This window comes from Lepidochelys olivacea, assembly GCF_965140295.1.
Source record: "Lepidochelys olivacea isolate rLepOli2 genome assembly, chromosome: 6".
NCBI lineage: Eukaryota > Metazoa > Chordata > Testudines > Cheloniidae > Lepidochelys > Lepidochelys olivacea.
This window is the reverse complement of record NC_140416.1, coordinates 48,023,438-48,050,225: the sequence shown is the minus strand read 5'-3', so window position 1 is coordinate 48,050,225 and position 26,788 is coordinate 48,023,438. Positions and strand designations below refer to the sequence as shown.

General features: G+C 40.9%; 1 protein-coding gene across 4 annotated transcripts in view; it reads left to right on the top strand.

The window, feature by feature from the left end:
* Nucleotides 1–26,386, top strand: part of SLC1A2 (solute carrier family 1 member 2) — a 107,988-nt gene extending 81,602 nt beyond the window's left edge. For all 4 annotated transcript variants that reach the window (XM_084630759.1, XM_084630760.1, XM_084630758.1 and 1 more), the window contains exons 7-11: nt 5,493–5,726; nt 10,132–10,326; nt 14,460–14,594; nt 21,872–22,103; nt 26,223–26,386. In XM_084630759.1, coding sequence (XP_084486885.1) covers nt 5,493–5,726; nt 10,132–10,326; nt 14,460–14,594; nt 21,872–22,103; nt 26,223–26,297 — 871 coding nt within the window. In that variant the 3' untranslated portion in view covers nt 26,298–26,386. The remainder of the gene's footprint in view (nt 1–5,492; nt 5,727–10,131; nt 10,327–14,459; nt 14,595–21,871; nt 22,104–26,222) is intronic.
* Nucleotides 26,387–26,788: the final 402 nt, after the last annotated feature.

The window sequence follows — 26,788 nt, the reverse complement described above, 5'->3', positions numbered from 1 at the left end:
AGGCCTTGTTTACATTTCTTGAGCAGGATTTTTTTCCTTTTGTATCACTTATTTGAGAATTGCCCCAGAGCTATTTACTGTTTATATACAGGTGCCAAGCATGCCTGTGTCATCTACAGATAGCTTTTCAGAACAGAACATGCTCCACAGCATTTGGCATAAAACCTATTGCTTTTGGTACGTTGTGGGTCCTGCACTAATGAACCAGAGCGAGAGAGGAAGCAAAAAGCCCCTTCACTCACCCACTCAGCACAGGACAATGTCATACCTTGGCTAGCAGTGGTGGGGAATGCCAGGAGTGAACACTCTAGGGTTTCTGGCAGCTTTAATTCACATACCACTTTGGGTTAGCATTTGTTTGTGTCAGGATTAGTCCCATGTCCCTTATGTACTGACTGCCAGCCGCTGTGAAGTGCAAGAATAGAACTGGCCACACCATTGCAACATATGCAACAAGACTCCCTGCTCTCCATGACCCCCTGGTGCCCCTGGAAGTTTGACTTCCTTTTAGTCACAGCACTAAAATATGCCTCCCTATGTGATTTAAATGAATTAAGCCCATTGGGGTGCTATTCATTAGGGCCTGGAATGTAACCGATTTGAGGTTTCAGGTGGAAGGCACTATATAAGAATGATGCTTACCTGTGTGAGACGGTGGATAATGACAGGCTCATTTTCCTACAGTCTATCTATTTTTCAGTCTGGTCCCTCACCACAAATCGACAGTGTAGCTTTAGCGAGGAAAGACATTTTGATTGCAGCATTTATTATAATCTGGTGCTCTCTAATGTATAGACCAGCAATGAATATAATTCTTCAAATTCTCCAAGAAACCGGGCTTACCAATATTCCATTTAAGCAGTACTGGCCAGCACACCCAGGGCAAAACTTATGTTGGTCTAATCAGTAATGTAAAGCTTCTGTTGGTTTCAGAGTTGTAATAACTAGAGCCTTACCAGTAGAACAACATTAGTTTTTCATTGATGAAGTGCACGTTCCTCTGTCCTAGAGGAGGGAGACTGAGCGATACCAGCAGTACCTCTTATTCATCTTGGCCCAGAATTTTTAAAGTTATTGTTGCAGGAGACGAGAATCAGCTTTTTGTGTTCATAAAGATAAAAACTTTCCTCCTTTATACAGAGGTGTCGTCATGCCAGCTATTTAAAATTTCTTTGTGAAGAAAGCTCCAGGCCCTCGAGCAATTCCAGTGATTTGAGACTCTTATGAGCCATAAGAACATAAAATAAAGTTGGGCATCTGGTTGTTTGGGTACCAATACTAAATCCTGACACAGCAATATTTGAGAAATTAGTTACTGTCCATTCAGTAGGCTTTCTGAAAAACAACATCCATAAAAACAACTGGATCTACATCAACTACTGGTGTATCAAGGGGCAATGCAATCCATGGAACAGAGAAGCTAGCCATTCCTGTTTCCTGCCCAGCATAGCTTACCAGAGGGTGACAGCAAGCAGTAAGGGTAACCCATAACATGAATGCACAGTACTGGGTAGTAACTAATTACAAGACATTTATATATAAAGGCCTCATTTGTAGTGTCCCTACTCCAAATTTCTGTTTTTACTTCTCATATACATAATACTGTGGAACACACTATAAAAATGCCTATCTCAGTTTTTCAAAACACTCAGCCTACTACTAATGATGATACTGGTGATAACTGCAATGCCCTAACAGGAGTGTGTTTCTATCTGTGTCACTGAAGTAAAAGGGCCAGAGTTCAATGCCAGACTGGAAAACACGGTTATGCTTGGCTATAAGGTGGTGTCATATGCACACATACATACTATACAAATATACACTACAAATATGTACGCCATATCCATATTATTCATATATATTAATTATTTGGGAGTGCCTCTAAGGCTCAATCATCATACTACATTCCTCAGTCATGGTCCCGGGCCTAACATTCCTAGGCCTACCATAAGGGACTAAAAATAATTGGATAATAAAATCTCTATATCAGTCGTATGAGGGAATGTGCAGACTAAAAAAGACAGGTGGGGCATGAGTGTATGGATGGTAAAATAAGGTAACCACATAATAGCCCACTGGGTTATCTTTAGTCCATGCATTATGCTTTTCCGGGACAATAGGTAAACCTCCTCTTCATAAAAAGAAAAAAAGTGGGAGAATGTAGTTAGAGGAGGCCCTGAAACATAAGTTGTGTATCAGAGACCAGAATGAGGCCTGAGGCCCCAAACTAAAGTTATGGTCAAGACTTTGCTAACATAAAGGAAAGGTAAGCTCTGAGCCAGAGTCAGGCCCTGCTCACAGAAATTGGCAAGAAGGCAGCTGCAAATTGCACATATACACATATCTGGGGAAGCACACAAAGGGAACACACACATACAGCCAACTGTTATCAACATTGAACAGAGCAGAGCACCACACCGGTGACCTCTGACAATTGAACAAAATGTTTTTGAATAACATGTGCCTCAGTTAGGATGCAGTGTTTTTTGTGGCATGCTGTTTTAACCATTTAACAGCCATGGTTATAGTTTGCAATATTTTACATTTTAAGGCTACAGTCTCTGCCCTAGCTTTACAAATTATATTACATGTTTCTTCCCCATTATATTTTTGAAACTCTGTGGGGATTTGCAGGGAGAGGTTAAGGGGGTTCCCTAGCTCGCGGTTTTCTGTCATCTTAGATCACGAGTCCTATAGCGGACAGCTCGCTTACTCACCAGATCAGTGGTCGGAGTCACCAGTGTTGTCAGACATCACCATTGTGGTGCTCTGCTCTGTTCAATGTTGATAACAGTCGGCTGAATGCGTGTGTTCCCTCTGTGTGCTACCCCAGCTCTGTGCAGATAGCTGACACAGCAGATCTCAAGAGAACCCCCAATGACCACAGACTCCAATAAGGCACAAAGGCGCCCAGCCAGGTTTATTGCCAAACGAAACACAGTCTCTAACTCCCTGGATCAGATGTCTACGGTTCTGCTAGTACATATGTGCTTCCTGACAATGGACGCAGCTCAGTCAGTGGCAGGACACTCCAGACATCCACTCAGGGATGCATTCTTTTACACAGGTACAAACAAGTTACGCATCACTCCTGACGTATTGAGTTACAACCCCTCTATGTGTTAGGGTGCTGCCTCTCTCCTGGTACATGTTGGTTCGAACAAACAACTCTATCCATTATATTAGCCTTTTGACCCTGTCCTTAGGATGGGTCAGCCTGTTCCTCATTATTTCTGTGGAATGTGTTCGTACCAGAATGTTCTGGTGCCATCCTGGCACACGTTCATTCTTTTAGGACTTTATACCTTATAGATTTGTATATGTGCAATTAGCAGCCACCTTCTTGCCAACTTCTGTGAGCAGGGCCTGCCTCTGGCTCAGAGCTTAACTTTGCTTTATGTTAGCAAAGTCTTGACCATTACATTAGTTGGGGCGTCAGGCCTCATTCCGGGCCTCTGATACAAGGCTTATGTTTCAGGGCCACATCTTACTACAGTGGTGATGCTGTATATCCCTCTACAGGGATTATCCTTGGTGAATCTTATAGAAAAAACAGACTACACAGCAACTGGTGAAATGGTTTGAAATATTACGCCTAAATTTTTAAGTGACTAGTAAAGTAGGGTGTCATTTTTTGGGTGTGACACCTGAGAAAACTGAAAGAGCATGATTTTCAGAAAGCCCTTTGCACCTGCCCTCTGAAACTCAAATCCCTTCAAATCGTCTCAAGTTAGGCACCCATAATCACTAGCCACTTCTGAAAACTTAGACCCCTCCCTATTTTATTCAGGAGGGACATTTTATTGTTTGCTCTTCCTCTAGAAGTGCAGTTTCCTCACAGCAGGAATGTTATAAAAAGAAGCTGAGCAAGATGAATACCACAAACCAGCATTTGCAAACATTCTTTACAATGAAAAATGTCTCCTTGCTTCAAACATGATGAGGATTTTCTTAAATCCCCTTTATTGAATCTTCACAAACGGTGACTGTTTACATGAATGTTTTGGAAAGGCTTTTCAATGTGGACTAAATTCATCCCTGTGCAGTGGAGCCCAGCCGAAACCTATGCAACATTTATGTCCCACTTAAACCTTCCTGACAAGGGTAAAAATGTATGGAAGTGACTTATAAACTTTATACTGATCCCCCTGAGGTGGAGTAAATGTTACCTTGTCTGAACTCACATTCACATGACATGAAGGCATTCCTCATCCACATTATTTGTCATTTATTAGAAGTATAATAAATGAACAACACACTCAATGCACACTCAATCTGTGGAACCCTTTGCCAGAGGATGTTGTAAAGGCCCAAACTATAATAGGGTTAAATAAAGAACTAGATAAATTAATGGAAGATAAACCTATCTATGGCTATTAGCTAGGATGGGCAGTTATTAGCTATTAGCTAATAGCTATTAGCTAGTTCTTGTCCATTTCCAGCTTCTGGCAAACAGAGGCTGGGAATGGATGACAGGGGATGGGATCACTTGGTGATTACCTGTTCTGTTCATTCCCTCTGAAGCACCTGGCATTGGCCACTGGCGGAAGACAGGATACTGGGCTAGATGGACCTTTGGTCTGACCCAGTATGGCCAGTCTTATGTTCTTATAAATTATGTAGTACCAAAATGTGTTATTCTCATTTAAAATCAAGGAGCAGAAGAAATACCATGTAACTTAGGTGACCAATCACACACCACAGGTATAGAATCATAGAACATCAGGGTTGGAAGGGATCTCAGGAGGTCATCTAGTCCAACCCCCTGCTCAAAGCAGGACCAATCCCCAATTTTTGCCCCAGATCCCAAATGGCCCCCTTAAGGATTGAACTCACAAGCCTGGGTTTAGCAGGCCAGTGCTCAAACCACTGAGCTATCCCTCCCCCCATCGAAAGCATATAGTTAATGTACAATCCATAGATTGAAAACTGCTTGTGGAAACCATTCAATGAGCATAAAATAGACTGGCTCACAGCAAAAATGGCTAGATACGTCAGATCATTTATCTTCAACAAATATTTCAAACCTGAACTTGATGAAAAATACTACATAATAGTTAAGTATTTTAACCAAAATACAGTATTCTTCAGTAAAGATCCAAAACACTTGCATGTATAGTACAGTTACTACCTGCTTATGGGATATTACTATAGGGCCAAAGCCTTAATCTGCAAACATACATTGAATTCAATGGTGGTGAGTAAAAAAAAATTGAGTAGAAATTGAGTAAAAACCTTAGGATTTGGCCCCTAAAGTATTGTAGTATGGCAGGTTCCTCTGTATAGGCTTTACTCATACTATATTAAGAGAGGCATGAAGGACAGCCACTGAACCACCATCATTCAGTAGTTCTGTGTCCTCTTCACATCTCAAAGTGTTCAGTCTAGAAGCCTGGATCTCTCTCCATAGTCCCACATGTTTTTGTGCACAGGTTTTATGGCTGCATGCTGCAAGGATCAGTTCCATCTGTTCTGTTTTTTTTTTTTTCTAGGTACTCTCCTTTCGGCATTGCCTGCCTTATTTGCGGGAAAATCATTGCAATTAAGGACTTAGAAGTGGTTGCCAGGCAACTTGGAATGTACATGGTAACAGTGATCGTGGGCCTTCTCATCCACGGTGGGATCTTCTTGCCCTCACTGTACTTCGTGATAACAAGGAAAAGCCCCTTCACATTCCTTGCTGGCATTTTCCAGGCATGGATCACAGCTCTAGGCACAGCTTCCAGGTACTCCATGTGAACTGCCACCTTATTTATATTTTAGCAGCTCATTAGCTGCCATTTAGACATTATGCAGCTGCTGTTCTGACCTTTACCAGAAAGTTATTTTGTCATTAATACCAATCAGTAAACAGCTTTTGATCACCTTATTTCTATTTGAAAAAAAATCTTTACCTCACATTCTCTAGACTTAAAGAGAGGCAGTATGGATAGTGGCATAGAGGCTGGATAGTGGCCCCAGGCTGAATGTCAGGGGACTGGACTTCTGTTCCCTGAGTAGCCCCTGACTCACTGTGCAAACAAGGTAACATCTGTGCTTTAGTTTCCTGCCCTGTAAAATAGGGATAATGTTACTTACCCACCTTGGTTAAGCACTTTAAGATCTGTGGATGAAATGCTATGAGTGTTATTAGTTATTAAATGGAAATGTACAGAGCCATAATTGTCACAGGGCTACATATTTGTCACAGTTCTGGGGTTAACTGCACTTCTGCCCTCCTTTGTGGTGTACTCAAGTATGCCCCTTTACATTGCAGGCCTCCAGAAGCACCTGTCTGTGGGTGGATACCCACATCCCTCTCTCTCCAGACCAGGGATTTAGCCTTGCTGTTCCCCTGCAATTCACGTAGACTATCCCAACAGCTCTGATCTCAGTTTAGCACCTGCAGTTCCGCTGTCTCTCAGGGGCTATGACAGTGTTTACCAATCACTAGCCAGCTTTCACAAAGTAAAGTACATTTATTTTAGGGCAAAAGCATTAGAGAAATATATCCTGAAACAAACAATTTGCATGCAAGCTAAGCTTACCAGGTGTTACCCATCTTCCACACGAAGACCCTGGCAGGTTCCACTGCTTCCCACTCTTCCAGCAGGGCTTTTGCCTCTTGGTTACAGTTTCATGAAAGTTTGAGGATCAAAGTGAGGCTCCCCCAGCCAGTTCAGGCTGACCCTTTGTTCCAAAAGCCCTTACTTTGTCTGCCACACCTTTTGAACTGGGTCTGAACCAGTATGTGCAATTTGCCCCAGAGGTGGTACTTCTCTGGAGCTGTTTATCTGTCCCAGGATCTGCAGTGGTTACCCCTGCTGATTTTAGTTCCCTGGGCTGGCACAGTAACCCTTCTCCTTGGAGCTAGCATACAATCCCCATCTCATGAAGGTAAATATAGACACACATTTATGAGTAATCCCTTTGCTCATAGCTTATGGTACATCTCAATATAGAAATATTTTGAATTTTCCACGTTTTCAAGGTCTCACATTTGTCACAATATTCACATTGCTGCTTCTAAATGAAGTTGCAATGCTAGGTTACAAGTAGGGAACACAAGAGGTAGATGAAGGTCCTGCACTCTCACCAGCAGTTCCACCCATGCCTGCTTCCTCCAGATTGGAATTTAGGAATACCTTGAGTGATGATATTGAATAGCACAAGCCGTTTAGTTAGTCTGAGACCTAGAGAACCAGAGTTTGTCTGTGCATTTTGACGTAAAAGTTCTATTTATATTTTTAAGAACTCAGCTCCCAGCTCTTCGCTACCAAAAAGGACACAACAGGTATCCCATGAGCTCTCTGCAAATTAGGACTGGGAACTAAATTTTGCCCAATCAGAAGGAAGGAGATACTCAAAATCTCATTGAAAATTCTATTTTTCTGTGTCTTTTGGCCATGTTTGGCAGGCTAAAGGGCTTTGGATAAGGATCTGAATTGTTTAGTCCTTCATCGAGCACAGATCTGTGAATCAGTAAATGGAAAGGGAGTAGGACACTGGATGACTCAGGAACCGGTAATAAGATATGGTGCTTTTTGCTAGGGATCATTGGTTTTCAATGGAAAATTGGGTTTGACTAAAATAAAGTCTTGTCCCTATTTCCCCAGAGCCAGACTGCATCTCCCATGATGCACCATAGCCGGTGACTTCTATGATGCACTGCAATGGCTCAACAAGACAGGAGATTGTGGTGGATCTTGGGAGATATCTGGCCTGGGAGCCATGTGGCACTCAGGCAGCATTTCTGAATCAAAATGTTCAGTTTTCAACCAAAAGTTTTTGGCTGAAAATTGTTGTGTTATGTCCAAAATGTTTTGTTTTATCACCAAAACAATCACAATTTTCCACAGGAAAAATAATCTGTGTTACAGCCAGATCTCACCCATTGGTTCACATATAACCTGGGTCAGCAGTGATTGAAAGTCTTTAACATCTGACAGCTATTCAGAGCCTGTGTGAAATGATTCAGTAGTTCTCAGTCCAAATTCTTATAGACAAGTGTCCACATCACATCACAGTATTGCAGCTGGCACTCTTGTTTGGGGTCCTCACTGAGAAGCCAAAACTCTTGGACAATCAAACACTTCCTCATACCATGATTAAGATTGTTAGGACAAGATGGGGAATCCTGTACTGCTTCTACCTACCCTGCACTTTCTTCCAGAGATGATAAAAATCACTTCCAGCCCCGGGGCAGTCAATCTGGCACCATTCATGAGCACGGAATTCATCTATGCTAAAAAAGAGAGTAAAATTAAGGGGAAAAAGGCTTGCTTGTCCTCCAAATGACAAAGCAACACCTCAGTGTAAATGGCAAAACCAGGAGGAGTCAATTACAGCAGCCCTAGGTAGGCCACTACTATGTACACACTTTCATCTCTGCTCCAAGTTGTGAAAAGTGACTCATGGAGGAGAAAATGAAGCTTATTTAACTGAACTTCAATGGTGTGTCAGAGAACTGTTTTTCCCTTTCTAAGGAATAAGATATGGAAATCCCTTTGTCATGGAAGCCAGCACAGCATAGCAGAGTGAAAAAACAGGGAGTACTCCTTTATACATTCAGCCATCTCCATACATGCAGTCTTATACATGGACTACTAAAGCAGCTCATGGGGGAACATGCCTTACATTTCCCATCTTGAAGTGAGATTATTCTGATTTTTTATATATACTCTAGTTGTGTCACATCACAGAATGAATATTTGATTGGCTGTGGTAAAAAACATTGCATGTTATAACTAAACCACATGGGTGCCGGAACAGAGTTGGCTGAACCTATTTACCAGGTTCATGGATCTCTTTTTAAAAAACCCTCAGCAAGTGAGAAGAGCAGGGTGGCATTATAAGCACAGGACCGTGAGCCAGGAATACAAGAACCAAATTGACCTCAGACTCTTACTCCATCTGTGATATTGAAGAAGTCACTTAATCTTTTGGTTTCTCATTTTATCCTTCTGTAAAATGGAGATATCTATATTTTTGTACTTCAGAGAGTCACTGTGGGGACTAAGTACTGAATGTTAAAAACTGAAGTTGCAAGGCAGTATATGCAATATGCAGTAAGGATTTATTGTAGTATACTTTAGTGAATTCAGCCCTTTGTTCTGCTCACTATAAGCAATAGTAAACATTCTTGTCAGACCAAAACTAGTATTGGTACAGTAATCAGGATGACCTTTGAGAAATTTCCATTAGCTCATCTGGGGGTATGCAAATGAGTTGGTACAGACATGTTTCACCTATCTTTATATTGAGCAACTGCTCTACAGGAATTTCCCCAGAACAGTGTTCATTTTCAGAGTTGACTCTGGTCAGGATGTAACCAAGTTCATTTAGTGAAGGTTGGATCAGAGTCAAACACTGAAAATGAAAATTACATCAATATATGTAATTGAATTGGATTCATTAATCTAGAGGCAGATCCTTCAGCTGAGCTAAGCACACTTAGGCAGCAGAGGAAGGAATCTCAACTCACTAGACAGAAAGAGTGGTTATGGAACTACTCTGCTGAGGATACTCAGGCCTAATGGGTGAAATAGCCTGCTCTGCCCCCTACAGAGGGGTGGCAGGGTAGATCCACACAAGCACCTGTTCCTCAATGCCAACCTTGCTGTCCCCCAAGCTCTGTGAACGAGGAGTACACAGGCCACTGGTTCCTCTGCAAAGAACACCTCCTCAACTGAAGAGATGCAGAATTTGACTCTTCAATATTGGTTTTAATTCCCATTGCAAAAAACCATTTGGCTCTGTGCTTTGAAAAAAAATCCAAGAAATAATTCATACATTGGGTAGAAAGTCCAGCTAGCCCCTGTGTGACCCAGAATCTGACCTCCAGTTAATACTGAAGTATGTCTTGATTGAAAAAAGGTTTATGGCCACAGGAGGACTGAAAAAAACAAAATTTGGCAAAGGAAGGGAAATATGTAATGTTGCCAGCTTTCTAGGTACTAAAAATCTCGTATTAAGCGCTGTGCTTGTCTTTTCTATAGAATTCAGTAACTTCTATTTGGTTGCACGTTCTTTAATGCATGTATTGGACTTGAGAAAGGAAATGGAACAAGACCAGAACTATTGCAATTTTGCTATGACCATCATGCAAGAATATTGTGTACCACGTAACCCTGTCTTTGCTCATTTTTTCAGTGCTGGTACATTACCTGTCACTTTCCGTTGTCTTGAAGAAAACTTGGGTATTGATAAGCGTGTAACAAGATTTGTCCTGCCTGTTGGAGCAACAATTAACATGGATGGGACGGCCCTGTATGAAGCAGTTGCTGCCATCTTCATAGCACAGATGAATGGAATTGTGTTGGATGGTGGGCAGATAGTCACTGTGAGGTGGGTTCTATATGTTTCTGCAAACTGGGTCTTTGATTTAGAAGGCTGTATAGTATGAAGATGCAGTGATGGCTTCTGAATGCCTATGGATTCTTATACAGTGAAATGTATGGACTTTGACTTCTCACAGTGGTATTGAATGGATAAGACCGTTAAATAGCTGTGGCCTCAATTCATGGATTCTAAGACCAGAATGGACCATTGTGATCCTCTAATCTGACTTCCTTTATTAACACAGGCCATAAGACTTCCCAAAGAGATTCTCCACTGCCTTGCACTGTGTGTCATCATTTGTGACTTCTGGGTTAGTAACATTTTAAACTCATTTTGCACAGGAGTAAATGACAACACGAGGAGCAAGGCAATGGTCTTGTCTGTCCAACATAATAATAAACTTAATTAAATGTAGCGGGATGCTCCAAGGTAGGTACAGGACATTAATTATTTAGAAAGTCCATCTGAGTACTAATAGAAAAAGACTTTCCCATAAAAAGTATCCATATGCATATGGTTAGCTTGTGTTATTTCCTCTCATTTTGCCAGTTAATAATAAAAATAATGGCCTTGGTGCAAGGCATTTTCAGACTGTGAGTGGGCAATGGTGACAAAGAGAGATGGCTGCTGTGTAATGTATTCTGGCATAGTCCAGATGAGCAGAGGGATTTCTTGGGATCTGCCAGTAGACATGAGAGCAGCCCTCATGCACTTTTAAACTTGTCCTAGGGCCAGTTTGACTCTGGGCAGCCCCTTTGATTACGGGGAAGAGGGCCATATATGCCTCCCCAGCCGACATTTACAATGAGTGTTGCTGTGGCACAAATACTGATGTAGCCCTTGAGTTCCTAGAGGCAAGGCTAGGAGTCACAGGGTACTTTACTCATCACTTGACAGCTCCTCCTCCAGGCTGTTCTGGGGATTAGTTCTGCTCAGCTAACACCCCTTTCCAGCAGCTGCACTCCCTCACTCTCTGTCTGCAGCCCTTCTGTTGCTCCAGGAGCTGCTGCTTCCCCTTTGTGATTCAGCCTCCTGGACAGGACACTAAGTGGTTTTCCCTTCCGGGGTATGATACTTTCTAGGTACCTCTAGACAAATAGCATTCAACAATCCTCACATCCACTGCCTTACCCCTGTAACAGTCTGCTAATTCACTGTCCCTGGCAATACCACTCTGGCAGGATTAGTTGGTAAGGGAACCCAGGCCTATCCTCTACTCTGGGTTCCAGCCCAGGGCTCTTTACCAAGCAGTCAAGGTCTGCAGCTTCCCTAACGTTACTGCTCTTGCCCTAGGACTACTTCCTACTCTGCTTCCACCCATACTAGTCAAGTCCCTCTCTCCTAGGGTCTACTAGGTCCTATTGGGATTCCTCACCCTCTTTTTCTCAAGAAGAGAGACCACCACTCTTCACCCCACAGCCTCCTTTTTGTTGCCAGTCTCTTGGCTTTATGTAAGCCCCATCTGTTCCCTCACAGGTGAGCTAGATTCCAATTAGTGGCTGTCTCCTAGCCTAAATCTCTCTCCTGTCTGCCACTTAATTGGTTAATTGGGTCTGCCTGGCCTAATTCAGTCCTCCCCACCCGGACTACATCAATGTTCACTAAGGGACATTTAGTGTGCTCCAGCAGGGTCCACTCAGGGGAGTTGGAGAGGAAAACACTTGTGTGCTCTTCAGTTCATATCCCCATAGTCCAGACTCTGGCACAGCAATCCAGCAAAATCTCACGTGCAGGTGTAGAACCACTTGGTCATGTTCAAGAGGCACTAGAGGGGTACAAGTCTGGTAGAAGCTGGAACATGTCTGGGTGAGGGGAAGTGGCACTGAAGACAGCTTACCTGCCAGCTGGAGAATAGGTACCCCAACCAGGCAAGTCAAAGAAAAGGAAACTTCAGATAAGTCTAAGGGGGGATGTAAGTAACTACCAACAGGGTTTATATTTATCTATTTCTATATTAATAACTTTTGCTGACTGTTCCAAGTGGCAGGGTATCAGATCAGTCCTGTCACATGAAATGAGTTTGACACCCCTGAGCTACCATTACAGCAAAATAGACTGGAGATTGTAGATCTTAAATTCTACCTCAGTGTGCTTTCGTTAACCCCGAGTACAGTAGATATATCCCTATTATGTCAAATCAGTACATATAGAACTACGTTGAAATATCTGGAAGCTAAAAGGAATACACACATTTAAATTAGGTTAGTATAATTTTGGCATGTTTTACTGTAACCCAATTTAAAGTCATATTTGATCCTGTGACTAAAAAAAGAGAATGGCAAAGTTATGACTGTTGCTGCTGAATTCATTTACAATGGAAAATATGACAGATGCACCAAGCTTGACATTTTGAATCATAATAATTCAAACCACATATGAATGCTGCCAAGTTTGCCTTTTCCTTGTGTCTCTAATCCACCCACCTTCGTCTTAGCTAACCCCTTTTCAGGATAAAGAAGTGCCCGCACTGGAATTTCTAGTGTTGCATTTCTTGCCCAACTATATTAGTAACATATTTTCCAGTTCTTTGCCTCCTGCAGGTTACTTACAATAGTAACATATGGTTTTAAAGGGGTTAGGCTGCTTCTCTCAAAGGCAGATGCTGCAAAGTTGGACCTTGAATAATACAATTTAGTTTTTAGAAATAAGAACATTCTTTTTAGTGGTGAGTTGCTAATAAAATATTTGCTGCCAGAGGAAGTTCTGGAACTTGTTGACCACAAGTCTTGGTGAACCTGAATTATTCCTCCTGCTCCTACTCTAAAGAATTGACTCACTGTGCCTGATTCAGATCTTGCACCATTTGTACACTAGTGCAGTTGACCCCCTGAACTTCCCAGAATGATTCTTGATGTATGTTGGTCTGAGATCTGAATGAGTTTGGCAGAGAGCAACTCTTTCCCCAGTGCAATATGATGGGATGACATTTGTGTTGTGACACTCATACTATGTCCTGATATGACAATGCAAATGGCTAGAAGGTTATTCTCTTATATCTGCCAAACCCAACTAGCAATGCTGGGGTTAGGTTCAAATGACCCAAATGCAGGCTCAGGCAGGCTTAGCAATTCTCGTTTTTGCACCTCATATCTGTCGTTTTGGCATTTCTGCTTTAACCCAACAACCAGACCTGGCAAAGCAACCTACCCCTTGGAGATGATAATCCTGGAAATGGTAGGGGCTCAAATGCTGTGTCCTCACATTAGCACCATGGCTGTAGCCAAGTATTTACCCCATGGAGGCACTTATTCCCCCACCCCTTTATTGGAAGCACTTTAAAATCTTCCTTGGTGAACTCACAGCATCTCAAATTTAGTAGTAAATTGTGTGATCTATTTCAGAAAGACAGAGACTTCTTTTATATTTTTTATTGTTCCTTGGCTGCCTCACTGCCTAATGTATTTTCCATTCTACAAAGGAATGCCCAGTGTCTCTGTAGCCTGGTTTTTCAAACTTCCAGCATTTGTAGCATAGACATTCACTGTACTTGACTTTCACATTCTACTAATTGGAGCAAAAGCAGACATGGCTTTGGATTTGCAAAACCTAGTTGGCTGAATGTTGGTTTTGCAAACCAGAACAAGAGAGCTTTGTATCTGGGCTTGGTTTATCACAAGCTCCCAGAGTTTGGAGCATGTGACTGTAGGAGACATAGTCTTTCACCATTTCCTTATTGATAACAACCAATTCCCCCACGCCGTTATCTCACAATACAAACGGCAAGTTCCATAAATTAACATTAATGAACTGCACTGGAAATTCAGCCTGCAGCCCCTACACTGCAGAAATTCCAGTTGGAATGGGGATGTGGATCTGGGCAAAAGCCCTGGATTCAAACATCCCTGAAATGTAGGGAAGAAGGTTGAAAATCAAAACCAGGCTAACAGTAGGAATGTTGCAAATTGACTTTATCTTTATAGTAGTCTGAACAAAACCCCCAGATCTGAACTTTCTTAAATTGGAGTTGGTGGAGGAACAGAATCCTCCAAACTGTGGCTTGATCTCATCTCTAGTAGCTATGCAGCCCTGTATTTTCTGGGAAATGTCAGTGAAAACCAACCTTTTGTTTTGATCAAGTGAGTACACGTTGAAAGTCACACCCTCTTTGTTGTTACCCAATAATGTGTTTATTCTTACAGTCTGACAGCCACCTTAGCAAGTGTTGGAGCTGCCAGTATACCCAGTGCAGGACTGGTCACCATGCTTCTCATCCTCACCGCGGTGGGTCTCCCCACTCAGGACATCAGTCTGCTTGTTGCTGTTGACTGGCTCTTGTAAGTAATAGTGACTCCATGATTCCGAAGAAGTCATCATGTACTTTCTTCAAGTAACAAATAATGATTTACTCTTCTCTGCTACCTTTCAATCCTGGATCTCAAAGCACTCTACAATATACCTATTGTACAGATGGAGCAAGTGGGGAACAGATAGGTGAAGTGGTTTGATACGGGCCACTTAAGTCAGCATTAGAACAAGAAATAGAACCTAAAGGGCAGATCTAAACTGTGGCTGATGTAACTTGCCATAGTTACATTGAAGTCAGTTGACTTCAATGGAGCTATGACAACATATACCAGCTGAGGTTCTGTCCCTAAGAGGCTTGACTCACAGACTCCTGCCAAAGCCACTACATTCCCTAGAGATACGTAACCTTCCAAGCTGTTGTTCCAAACTACAAACACAGTTCAATAACAGTTATTCATCTCTGCTTTTATGTTTCCCTATTATAATTCTTGTCTAAATTGAGGGATGGGTACTGAGTCTGTGGATTACACTGCAATGATGTCTGTCTAGAACAGAAGGATTTTATATGGCATTGGGCATTTGTATTAATAATATAATCTCCAGTTACATTAGCTAGAATGAAAGTGCTTCAGGCAACTGCTTGAGGTTAGGAAGAAATCCTCCCACCCTACCCCCATGATAATAGTTGTCTGTTATGCTATAGGAGTCTTACATCTTTCTCTGAAGCATCAGGTACTTATGGAGCTACAGATGAGATGGACCACTGATCGATCCAGCATAGCAAGTTCTACATTCCTAATAGAATCAGGTTTCTTCATAAAATTCTTCTCAACAAAGACACTGTAGGATGAATGTCCTAAAGGAGCCCACAAACTGAATGAAATGAGAAAGCAGACTGGAAAATGGAAGGAAATTCCTGGTCAGTTTTTACCAGGAAATTCTCTAATATATGACCTTACCTACCTATCAACCTCAGGGTCTTGGAGTTAGAGTCCTTTCAGTGCCATTGCAGATAGTCAGCCAAGAGACATCAACCTGTTCCACCCTTCTCCCAGAGCTTTCTGTCCCTCACCTCTGGGATTTAGAAGCCCCATTAATAATTATAACAATAATAATACACCCAGAGTTAGATCCTTAGGTGCATTTTAGTTTGGAGGTGTAGATATCTTTGTGCCACCTTGCCACAGAGTTCCCAGGGACCAGTTCAGCCCATCAACACAACTTAGAGCAGTCCCAGGGCTCCTCTAAGTTGCACTGATTGGTGACAGACCCCTAGAAACCTTTACATCAGCCTGAATTACTGGAGCACAGTTCTCTCCGGTCACTGCCTTTCCTGCTTCAGCACACCACTACACAGCCTAAGCTATAAGGTTGCAGGCAGTAATGCTGGGAAGAAGTGTAACTCTAGCTATGCAGCTTTATACCACTTACTGATGTCCCCAGGCCAGGGGAATCCCCAGTAGCCCAACTGACGCATCTTCAGTGCGTTGTGCCATTGGAGTTATGCAGAAGGGGCTTAGCAGGGCTGAGTATTTGGCTTTGAAACTTTAGTGACATAATATGCTATTTATCCCTTGTTGCCATTGGCCCTTGTTGCCGTATTGGGAAGCATTCAAGGTCTCAATCCACACCGTAACATAGCTCCTTTAGCCATCCTTCTCTGATATATCTGCTAGATCTGAGATGAGGGATTTTCTTCAATTACAGCCAGCGTATCACCCTGTCTGTGACACACCAGTGTCTAAGAACAGTTCACAGCTCCAGTCCCAGTTATAGGGGAAAATGAGGCAGGAATTTACAGCTGGGGCAAGCAAAGGGAAAACATGATTTTTAAAAATATATTGTAATTGTGTGAAATCATAGCTCAGAATGGGGAACCAGGGTGGGGCTCAGCAGGCAGCTGGCGAAGGGAAAAGAGGATATTATGTGGTTTTAAATATATTGGTGAAGTCATGGCTCAAAACAGGAAAGCGGCGTAGGAATTTGCAGCTAGGAGTGGAAGGACAAGCAGAGGTCCATGTTCAGGTTTTAAATATATGTTTTCATTGGAACTCAAAATAGGCCAAGTAGATAGCGTTCTGCTACTGGTAGGAGGATGCGTAAATACAGCATGTGGTTTGTTTGGGTTCTTAGGGAAATGTCATTTTAAGCCCTACCTACACTAGCGAACCTCAGAGCCGTAATTCATGAGTAGTGCTGCTCCACTGGTGGGAGCTACAGTGTGGGCAGGGCTCAGACGATTTTACCTCTGTGTCATCTAGCCCTGCTCGGAGGAGGGTTAAACGACAGGGGAGTAGCAATGCCTGTGCCATGAAGCTGTGTTGGTGGTGAATCCCAGTTATGAAGCTTGCTAGTATAGACAAGGCCAGAGTCAGAGAAGGAACCTCTGAAAGGAATGTTACAGGATTGTTTCCAAGTGAAAGACAAGCCTGGAACCTTCTCCCAGACTGGGAGGGCTTTGGGGTTCTTTGGCCTGACAAGCAACAGTGGAATCCATAGTGATAATATCAGAGGCTTATTTCAGAGTAGCAGCCATGTTAGTCTGTATTCGCAAAAAGAAAAGGAGTACTTGTGGCACCTTAGAGACTAACCAATTTATTTGAGCATAAGCTTTCGTGAGCTACAGCTCACTTCATCGGATGCATTCAGTGGAAAATACAGTGAGGAGATTTATATACACACAGAACATGAAAAAATGGGTGTTATCACACACACTGTAAGGAGAGTGATCACTTAAGATGAGCTATTACCAGCAGGAGAGCGGGGGGTGGGGGGAAGAGAAAACCTTTTGTAGTGATAATCAAGGTGGGCCATTGCTAGCAGTTAACAGGAAGGTCTGAGGAGCGGGGGCGGGGGGAGGGGGGGAAATAAACATGGGGAAATAGTTTTACTTTGTGTAATGACACATCCACTCCCAGTCTCTATTCAAGCCTAAGTTAATTGTATCCAGTTTGCAAATTAATTCCAATTCAGCAGGCTTAGTGTCAAGGCTCAAGAGAGAAAAAAAGGAGGCAAGTTCTGTATATCTTGTCATGCTGATAAAGCTAATGAAACATTCAGGGCCTGATTCTGACCTCGCTTATGCTAGTTTTACACCAGTGTAAATCCATTAACTTCTGTGTGAGATCAGAATCAGGCTCTCTATTAACTGACTGAGTGATAGATATAAATACAGGAGATGGATACAGGTACAAACAATCATGATGAGCCTGATATCTGGAACTTGTCTTGGAACTGGATGCAAATCAATACAGTAGAAATCTTTTAAGAATAGCAATTATCCTGGCATTTCAGGTCAAATTAGAAAAAATCTTGCAAAAATGGCTCATCTTGTGAGCTTTTTATTGTTCAAGATGAAAGGAAAGATCACAAAATAACCTGATTTGACAGGATTAGGCTGAAATCTCACAGAAAACAGCTTTCACAATTTCAGAACACTCACATCCAAACCTGAGTTTTGACTGGATCTCAGCCTTGACTCTCCATCCCCTCAAATTGAGGCTTAAGGGAGTTCTGGATCTAGAGCAGATCATATCCTCATTGGTCCCTCTCTTTTACAGAGAGATTGGGTAGAAAGACAGACACACAGAACTTTATCAGGCAAATTTACCAAGCTTTCACAACTCTCTCAGTTTAAAACTAAACAAAACACAGTGGTGACATTTAATAGGAAAGCATTATATGCCAACATCTGGAATGAATCCAGCATCATTAGCTGTAGCCAAGAGCTGGCTACCTTCCAGCTGTGAGACTGACCAGCTTAGCAAATGCCATACCATGGGCCCAGGTGCGGAAGTACTTTGCACTGGGAAAACTGCTCAGATCCAACATCTAAAGCAGACACCTACATTCAGAAACACAACTGGTAAAGTCTGCATGACATCTGAATCTTTTCTGTAGCTTGTGTAACATGGGTCTAAATTCAAAATGCTTAGGCCCACATTCCTTGGGAAAGTTGAGATTTGAATGTTATTGCTTAGGTCTGTCTCTAGAATGTAAACTCAAGTAGAATGAAATATGAAAAACAGAAGTAGCTATTCCCCTAAGTGCCAACAAGATGAAGGCAAGTTAAGCATGTCACTTTTTGAGTCAGTGGGAGCCTTGAAGAATTTATTTAATCTCCTTTTTAGGATCATTTCTAGGATCTAGAGTATCTAGTCAAGAAACTCCTTGGAAGGGACAACGTCTTTTTACATACTAGTATTAATAATAACACCCAACACCACTTGGTGGACCCGCTTCTCCTCTCACTCATATAGTGGTATAACTTTATTGCCTCCAGTGCTGCTAACTTTGATTTATACTGGAGTGAGTGGAATACAGAGTCAGACCCTATGAGCCTGATCCAACTCTCATAAAAGTCAATGGGAGCTGGATCTGATTCTACAAGAGAAATAACATAAGTATGAGAAATCCTTTCTTCTTCAGATCTCTGGGTTTCATCATTGCTGACCCAGCCATCAACCATGTGTTGATTCTTCTGATCTTGACATTACTAAGTATTTTGGGTAGTTGGAAGAGAGAGAGACTCCTTGTGTTCCCAAAATATTTGCTGTATCTCAGCAGAAGCCAGGTTGACTCCCTTTCTCAGTCTTCATTTCAGAATTCATGTTTCAGGCTACATTGAAGTCGATATGCTGCACAAATAATTTACTAGGCCAAATTTTCCTCTTATTTACACTGATGCAACCCTATTGACTTCAGTGGGGTCGTACCACTGTAATCAACATAATTTGGTCTATTGTTTTTAAGAAAAAAATGAATGGAACCTTCTCTCTTTACCCATCCTTCTTCTCTGGATGTAATCATCCTGACTGAAGTCAATGGGAGTCAGTGGGGCCAGGATTTCACACTCCGTGTTTCCGTTAAGTCAATCTAGCCCAGTCTAAAGTGAATAGTTCTGAAACATTGTGCCGTTAGCTTAGTTGAATGTCTTTTCTTGTCTACTAACAGACACAGATAGATTGAGGCATCTCCTCACCTTTTAAATATAAAACATACTGGAACTATATTTGTGGATTCTGGTCTCCACCTCCTGTCTTGGCATTCTGAGCACCCTGGAGCGGCATTAATGAATTCATTCAAGATGTAACACTATTCACTCAAAATTATTCAGGCGTTCTATAATGTTTCCATGGAGATCTTATTGCTGAGTACAGTATATTTGATGGGTTTTATTAAAAAATGAACCCTCTGCAAGTAATATTTTCCAAGTCTGCCACTTCCACTAGAATTAGGATCATACGTGCATGACATAACTGTGTAAAAACTTTCACTCAAGCAAAGCAAAACTGGAGGGATTTTTCCTTCTATAATGTTTTGTTGTGAGTATTGGCCATAAATGAAAAATGTTTTTCACACTTTGGTACTATTTTGATGAATATTTTGCAAAAAATTTGCTGATATGCTTATGAAATTCCACCATAATTGTCAGATACAATGGCAAAATAATGAAAAACACTTGTGAAATAGATTCAATTGGGTTTTGTAAATGTTTACACTGAATTTTTTTGTCAAAGCGCTAAACAAAAGTTTCACTCATAAGGATATAAAATGATTAGTAGTAGTTAACTGATTTGTAAATCAGATTTAAACTTTTAGCACAGTGCTGAGCGGCAGTACAATGCAAACCTAGTACCAGCAATATTAGAAAGAGCAGGGAAAAAGCAATGTTGTCAAATCAATGACTGTCATGGGGAAAGGAATTCTACCAGCATGGAATTGTACATGCCTGCTTTTCTGTCATTTGATCAAAGTTCATATTGCTCAATCTTCCTGAGTAGACTTGGGTTTTTTGGAAATACACCTCAGCCTTTCTGTATTCCCATTTCTGAGTGACTCCCTGATGAAGCAGAAACCAGGACACCACAAGGATTCTTCCCTTGCTTGCTGTGGGTTTGTTAGATTAGAATTAACAGAGTTTTCTGAGGATGCTTCTGTCCAGCTAATATCGGTAGAGGGCTACAGATATATTAATTATTATTATTATTATTATTATGTTTTACATTTTGGACGCTAAAAGAATTTCAAAGCACCTTTCAAGTTAAATAGACATTCACAACACTATACATGGATCACTTCCTCTGCCCCGGAACCACAGCTGCCTCTTGGGGTGAAATGTGACGTTTTAACAGTCCCACAGTGTTGTTGTTGTCATTTACATCAGTGTAAACCCAGTGTAAAGTGGCACCAGACCAGAGTGAAAGCATTTTACATCTACTTGCACTTAATTTACACTGACATAAATGACTACATCAGGTGCAATGGAGCAGCTCAAGTGTCTGCTATAGGCAGGAGGCATGGAATCAGAGCCCTGAAACCTGTTCTCAGACAACCTCCCTTGAAAAACTTGCACCTCAGCAGGGTTCTGGTGTGGGGGAGAATCTATTCCTTCATGGTCAGAATCACCAGCAGTGTAAAAAGGATACTGGAGAAAGGTAGGGCCTCCACTGTATGGTCTAATGTCTGCAAGTGCCAACAAATATGTTTCCTTGTAAAGAAGCATGTGGGCCTAATTTGGCATCAACTTGCAACCCGGAGGCTCTTATTACTGAAGAAGTGTCACTGGTTTATCATTTCACAGGTTATGACCTATATTTTGTTGGCACATACACCCGATCAATACTGGCAGTACAGTATGAATGGGCACAGTGCCACTGTAACAGCTGGCCATGTGTCTGTATGGTGCGAAGTGACCAGAATCCAATAGGTGCATTGAAGGTTTGAGTCCCATAGCGAGATTTCACATCATCTTCCCATAGCTTCCTGAGTTTGAATAAAGGGGAGAGGCTATTTATTTATACCACCCGAGAGCTGGAATACATCACTAAATCTAAAAATCATTTCCTCTGGTTGTGTAAAGAGAATTCGTGACCCTGATGAATTCAGGTTAATTTACTGACAGTGAGGTGGGAAGGGCATATCGATATGAAATCTCCAACCCAAGAAGCAGGCACTTTACAGATCTCAGCAAAATACAAAATACAGTTTGGTGTTTCTTTGGACAATCACTCTGCCACATCAGGGAACCAGATCTGTGACTGTGGACATCTGTGCCATGGAAGTTTGTATATAGTTTCTGTTTGAATAGTCCCCTGGGAAGGCAATTCTTTTCAACTTCTCTTGAAAGCTAAAATCCTTTCCACTCTAAAGATCCCATAAACGTTCTGTAGAGGATAAATGACAGCAGCAGCAGCACCTGCAAAATTAGGCACTCCTTTCATCCTGAACTTTCCGCTTTCCCTAATAGTGAACTCCAAACTGATTTATCATTAACTATCAAACCTGTCTGTCTCTCCTTCTGCAGAGACCGGATGAGAACATCAGTAAATGTTGTAGGAGATTCTTTCGGTGCTGGCATTGTGTATCACCTCTCCAAGGCAGAGCTGGAAAACCTAGATTCCCAGCAAAAGGGGCATGAAGACATTGAAATGACCAAGACTCAGTCAATTTATGATGACATGAAAAATCATAGGGAAAACAACTCAAACCAATGTGTTTATGCAGCTCACAACTCTGTCATAGTAGATGAATGCAAGGTACCTTTCACATTTATGGATATTGAGACTTGTATATAGCTGTGCATGCTGTGTTTTACTTCATTTTTTAACCTGCATGTATTTTTTTTTATTGTTTCACAAATGTGACAGTCTCTGTGAATCTCAGACATTAAGTAAGTTTAAAAAGTTACAAAGATTTTTTGCACTCTTCTTAAACATGGTATTTGAGGTGAAAAATCATATACAATGTTTACATATCAAAAACTAAGGGATTATGCAGCGTATTATGGAATATTCCAAGACAGACAGAATATGGCTATCTACTTAGTTTCCTTTGTTAACAGAGAGTTTATTGCTGCTCAAATGAAGGCTAGCTGCAAACCAAGTGCAAGTATTGTTATTTGATGGCAGTCTTCCATGATACGCCATAAAGAGACACACGTGTTAAATGCACCATATCAGCTGATCGCTCCAGCACTCATACAGCACATGTATGCTTTTCTTTCATCATCATTCTTGGTAGTCATTGTAAAAATACAAACTTTGCAATTTCTATCTAATCTTCACTGTAACTAACCTGGATTTTAAAAAGAAAAAAATGTCTTGATTAGAGTGAAGCGAACTTCAGAAACCCCACCAGTTGAATGAAAAGCTAGGTTGAGTGATTTGTGTATAAAGGTTTACAAGGCAACCAGGACTCAGACAGGCCTGATTAAAGTCAAAGGACAATATTTAATTGAAAAGGGAAAAATTCAAAACCAAATTAAAACTTTTCATGTTATGGCCAATTTTTTCTTTAGCTGCTTCTCCTGCTCCTCCCACCTGATTGTATATCAAGTGACCTGTTCCATATTTTATCAAAACATGTCTAGATTGGCTAGTGAGTCAACCACATCCAGATATTTGTCTACAGAAAGAAAGAGAAAGCTTGTGGTTTCTCTGGCACCTTTAAGTCTCCACAACAGATTTAGAATATGGACATGAGTCCCATCTCTACTAATCCAATTGCTAAATTATCATAGACAATGGAGATGGAAAAGATTTATGATGTCATTGTCCCCACCCCTAAGCCAAAGACCATTCTTCACAGTACATTTTTTCAGAGGTTTGCCCTATCCAGGGTCAAATGATTTGTTTGAAAAAATTTTGAATTAACCAAAGCTTTCATTTTGTTCAACTTTTTTTTTCATGGAATTTTTCAGTTTTTTTTTTTTTTGATGAAGTTAAGATGAATGAAACTTTTCATTTTGAATGAAAAAATCATTTTGTTTTGGTTTTCAATTTTGGGGGATATTTCCCCCCTCTCTCTTCTCTTCTCTTCCCTTTCATTCTACTGGAAAATCAAGAAGAAATGGGGGAAGTAGGGTGCGGGGAAAGAAATAAAAATTTGAAAATTGAAACAAAATGAACTTTTTATACAATTTTTTGTGTTTTTCTTTTGAAAGGAAAAGAAATTGTCTGGCAATATCCATTTCTTTTAAAAAGACATTTTTCATGAAAAAAATCGATTTTTTTTTTTTACCAGTTCTAGACCGGATTGATGGGATTTTTATCACTTCCTTTGAAAAACCATTTCACAGTCTGATAAAACTGTTCCTCTTCCTAAAGAAGTGGAAAGAACCAATTACCTTTGATGTTAGAATCAGTCCTGGGTTTTTTGGCCTGACAATTACTGGCTGATTCTATTGGATTTAGTGCTACTAGGAAGCACCTGAAGTCGGGTGACCAGATGTCCCGATTTTATAGGGACAGTCTCAGTATTTGGGATTTTTTTCTTATATAGGCTCCTATTACCCCCCCACCCTCTGTCCTGATTTTTCACACTTGCTGTCTGGTCACCCTAACCTGAAGATACACTCTGGGCTTGATTTTAAAAGGCGTTCAGAACATGTACCACTTCAGGACTTTTCAGGACCAGTCCGTCTTTCATTTAAAAGATACCAACAAGCCATAAATTACTGGCTGTGTTACAATCGCCAAACACAGTGGGATTTTGAGGTTTAGGTCATCACTTGCAGATGATGCTCTGGTGACACTGCTACCAGGAACTTTTTAAGGTGGGATTTTTGTTGGACAGATCCACAGAGAAACTGGATTGAGCTACAAAGGTTCCTCATTACAGGAACTCTCAGAACCCAGGGAAACAGAACTTCCCTAATTTTGTCTTTCATAATGGTGACGTTTGCTCCTTCCCCCTTCTTGCACTCTACCAGTGCTGAGCTAGCCAGGTTTTTCCCTCAGCTAATTTTCACCCCCGCCCCCAAGTCTCTTTTAAGAACCTCAAAAGGGAGTGATGGATGCACTAGTCCATCCCCTCATTATTTTGTTCACCAGTTTGCTCTAATTTCAAACACACCAATTTTGGTTCATTGTTTTCCAGTCCCACACTGTTCTTGTTTACCAGACATGAATTTAACACAATTCTTGAATTATATCAGCAGGCCTTTTTTGTTTGGATACCACTGACTCTTAAGCTAGCAAAATTTGACACTTGTCATTGTTTTAGGCTTGCTCTTCATTGGGACCCTAATTAGTACATTCAGGTGTATGAGAGGAACCTTGACCTTGTAGAGTAAACACAGGACTGGCCTTGGGCAAATACTTGTCTGGCTCAGTGTCCTCACCTGCCAAATGGGGATAATAATACTTACCTACCTCACAGGGGTGTTGTGAGGATTAGCTGATATTTGGAAAGCACTTTGAACATGTAAAGTGCTCTACAACTGCAAAATATTCTGGTGGTGATGATGATGTAGTGTTACCATATCAGGCTCCAAATACCAAGGTCTTGAGCTTGAAGAGAGATTTCCTTATCCTGCAGAATTCACTGAAGGGGAGAAAAGTTTGCTGCAACTCTGATCAAAGTTTTGAAAAGCTAATATATTAACATGACATCTCTATTTACTTCCTGTAATATACTCCATATAATTCAAGTAGTTTATAGTCTTGTGCAGCCACTGTACATTTATAATAAGTAGCCTATTTTTTTATGTTGGAGTATAGTGGCTCTTATTACATGATATTTCTCTATTTTTATGATCACATTTCACACAACTTTTTGTGGTTTTCAGTTCCAAATATGCTGTTTATTCTTGTAACTGCATGTGTTTCCCTTCCAATTATCTGTGAAAAAGGTTGGCTTTGTTTTAAACATTGGTGCATTTTTGTAATGTTTCCCTGTCCCAATGCTTCCATACGTATGGTTTACCCATCATTTGGAATATCAGTCCTGTCTTTAAGTTTTCATATGAAGCTGAGGACAGTAACTTGGAAGGTAAGCTAGGAAAGAATAGGCCATCCATTTAGAATTAGACCAAAGGTTCACATACTATGTAAAGGTCCAGTTAATTTTTCCTCAGTCAAACAAAATAGTTTAGCTAGAGCCCCACACATCTCCTGTTAAGGATTTCACATGGCTATTTTTATATTGACTGTTGGCGACCAACATTTCCCATGAACTGATAAACCAATATTGGTCTTCCAGTATACTTATCAAATTAATATTGAAGCATGAACCTTGAAATGCTACAATGATCTTTTTGTAGTTCTGTGTATAAAATATAGTATTAATAAGAATTGTTTGGCCTGATTGTAACTGAACCTTTCACATGCATGAGTAGAAATAGTGGCACAATGAAAGATGCTTTACAACATGTCTGTGGAGCAACTATTCTGCTATTTTCTTTGAAGTTTTTGTAATGTGTGTGTATATATGTATCCACATTTCTCTATCATTCTGTCCCTTTCACATTCCTCAATGTCCTCAAGTAGATGTCCTGAAATGCAGATGAGTTCTATAGGAAAATTTTTTAGTTCAAGTTAAACTCTTCTTGCAAATTAGGAAAAATCTGAAAGTGACAGGACTGTCTATATGTGCAAAATATTTATGAAAACTATATGACTTCAAACAGTGAAGGGAAAATAAAATTGTTCACTAATGTTTTCTAGCCAATATTAAAATTACCGTCCTCTCCCCCCCCGCACCTCTCCACACTTTGGGGACACTGTGAATTATGAATAAATAAATATAAAATACATATATATTCACACATGGAGTATGTTATTCCTATAAATATCATGCTTCTCCATATAACTCATAACTTATCTTGTCAAAGTGCCTTGGCCTTTAAGTTAGATGTCAATGATAATTACTTGCAGGTGACACTGGCAACCAATGGCAAATCTGCAGACTTCAATGTTGTTGAGGAAGAGCCTTGGAAACCTGAAAATTAAGGAAAGCGAGTCCCATCTCCATCATTAATAAACCCCTGAAGCTATCTTATGGTAAAAGATATCAAGATTAAAGAATATTTCTCTATTTATTTAACATCTAAAGTTTCTGCTTATTTAATTTAACTGAAACTTAGCAATGATCTCATCAAGTCATTGTAGCTACCGTGTTTTTGCCAAACAGTGATCCATAACTATCTGTCTCACTTTTACTGTTTGAATGGATGCAGCTGGAGAACACTCTGAGTTAAGAGATATATTCTCACCAGCCTCTCCCTTTTGCTCAAAATGCAGAAAATGTAGATGATGCAAAATGGAAAGATCAAAAAGCCGGTATGGCTTTCTCCAGGGACTCAGGGTAATGAACATATAGTATCATATAAACCTTAAATTGTTCTCAGTGTCTCTTCTTGTGATGTATGTACAAATCCGTACTGCAGTGTACCTTTTGGTACAGTCAACATTGTGTAACTACACTATTTATTGTAAGTGTC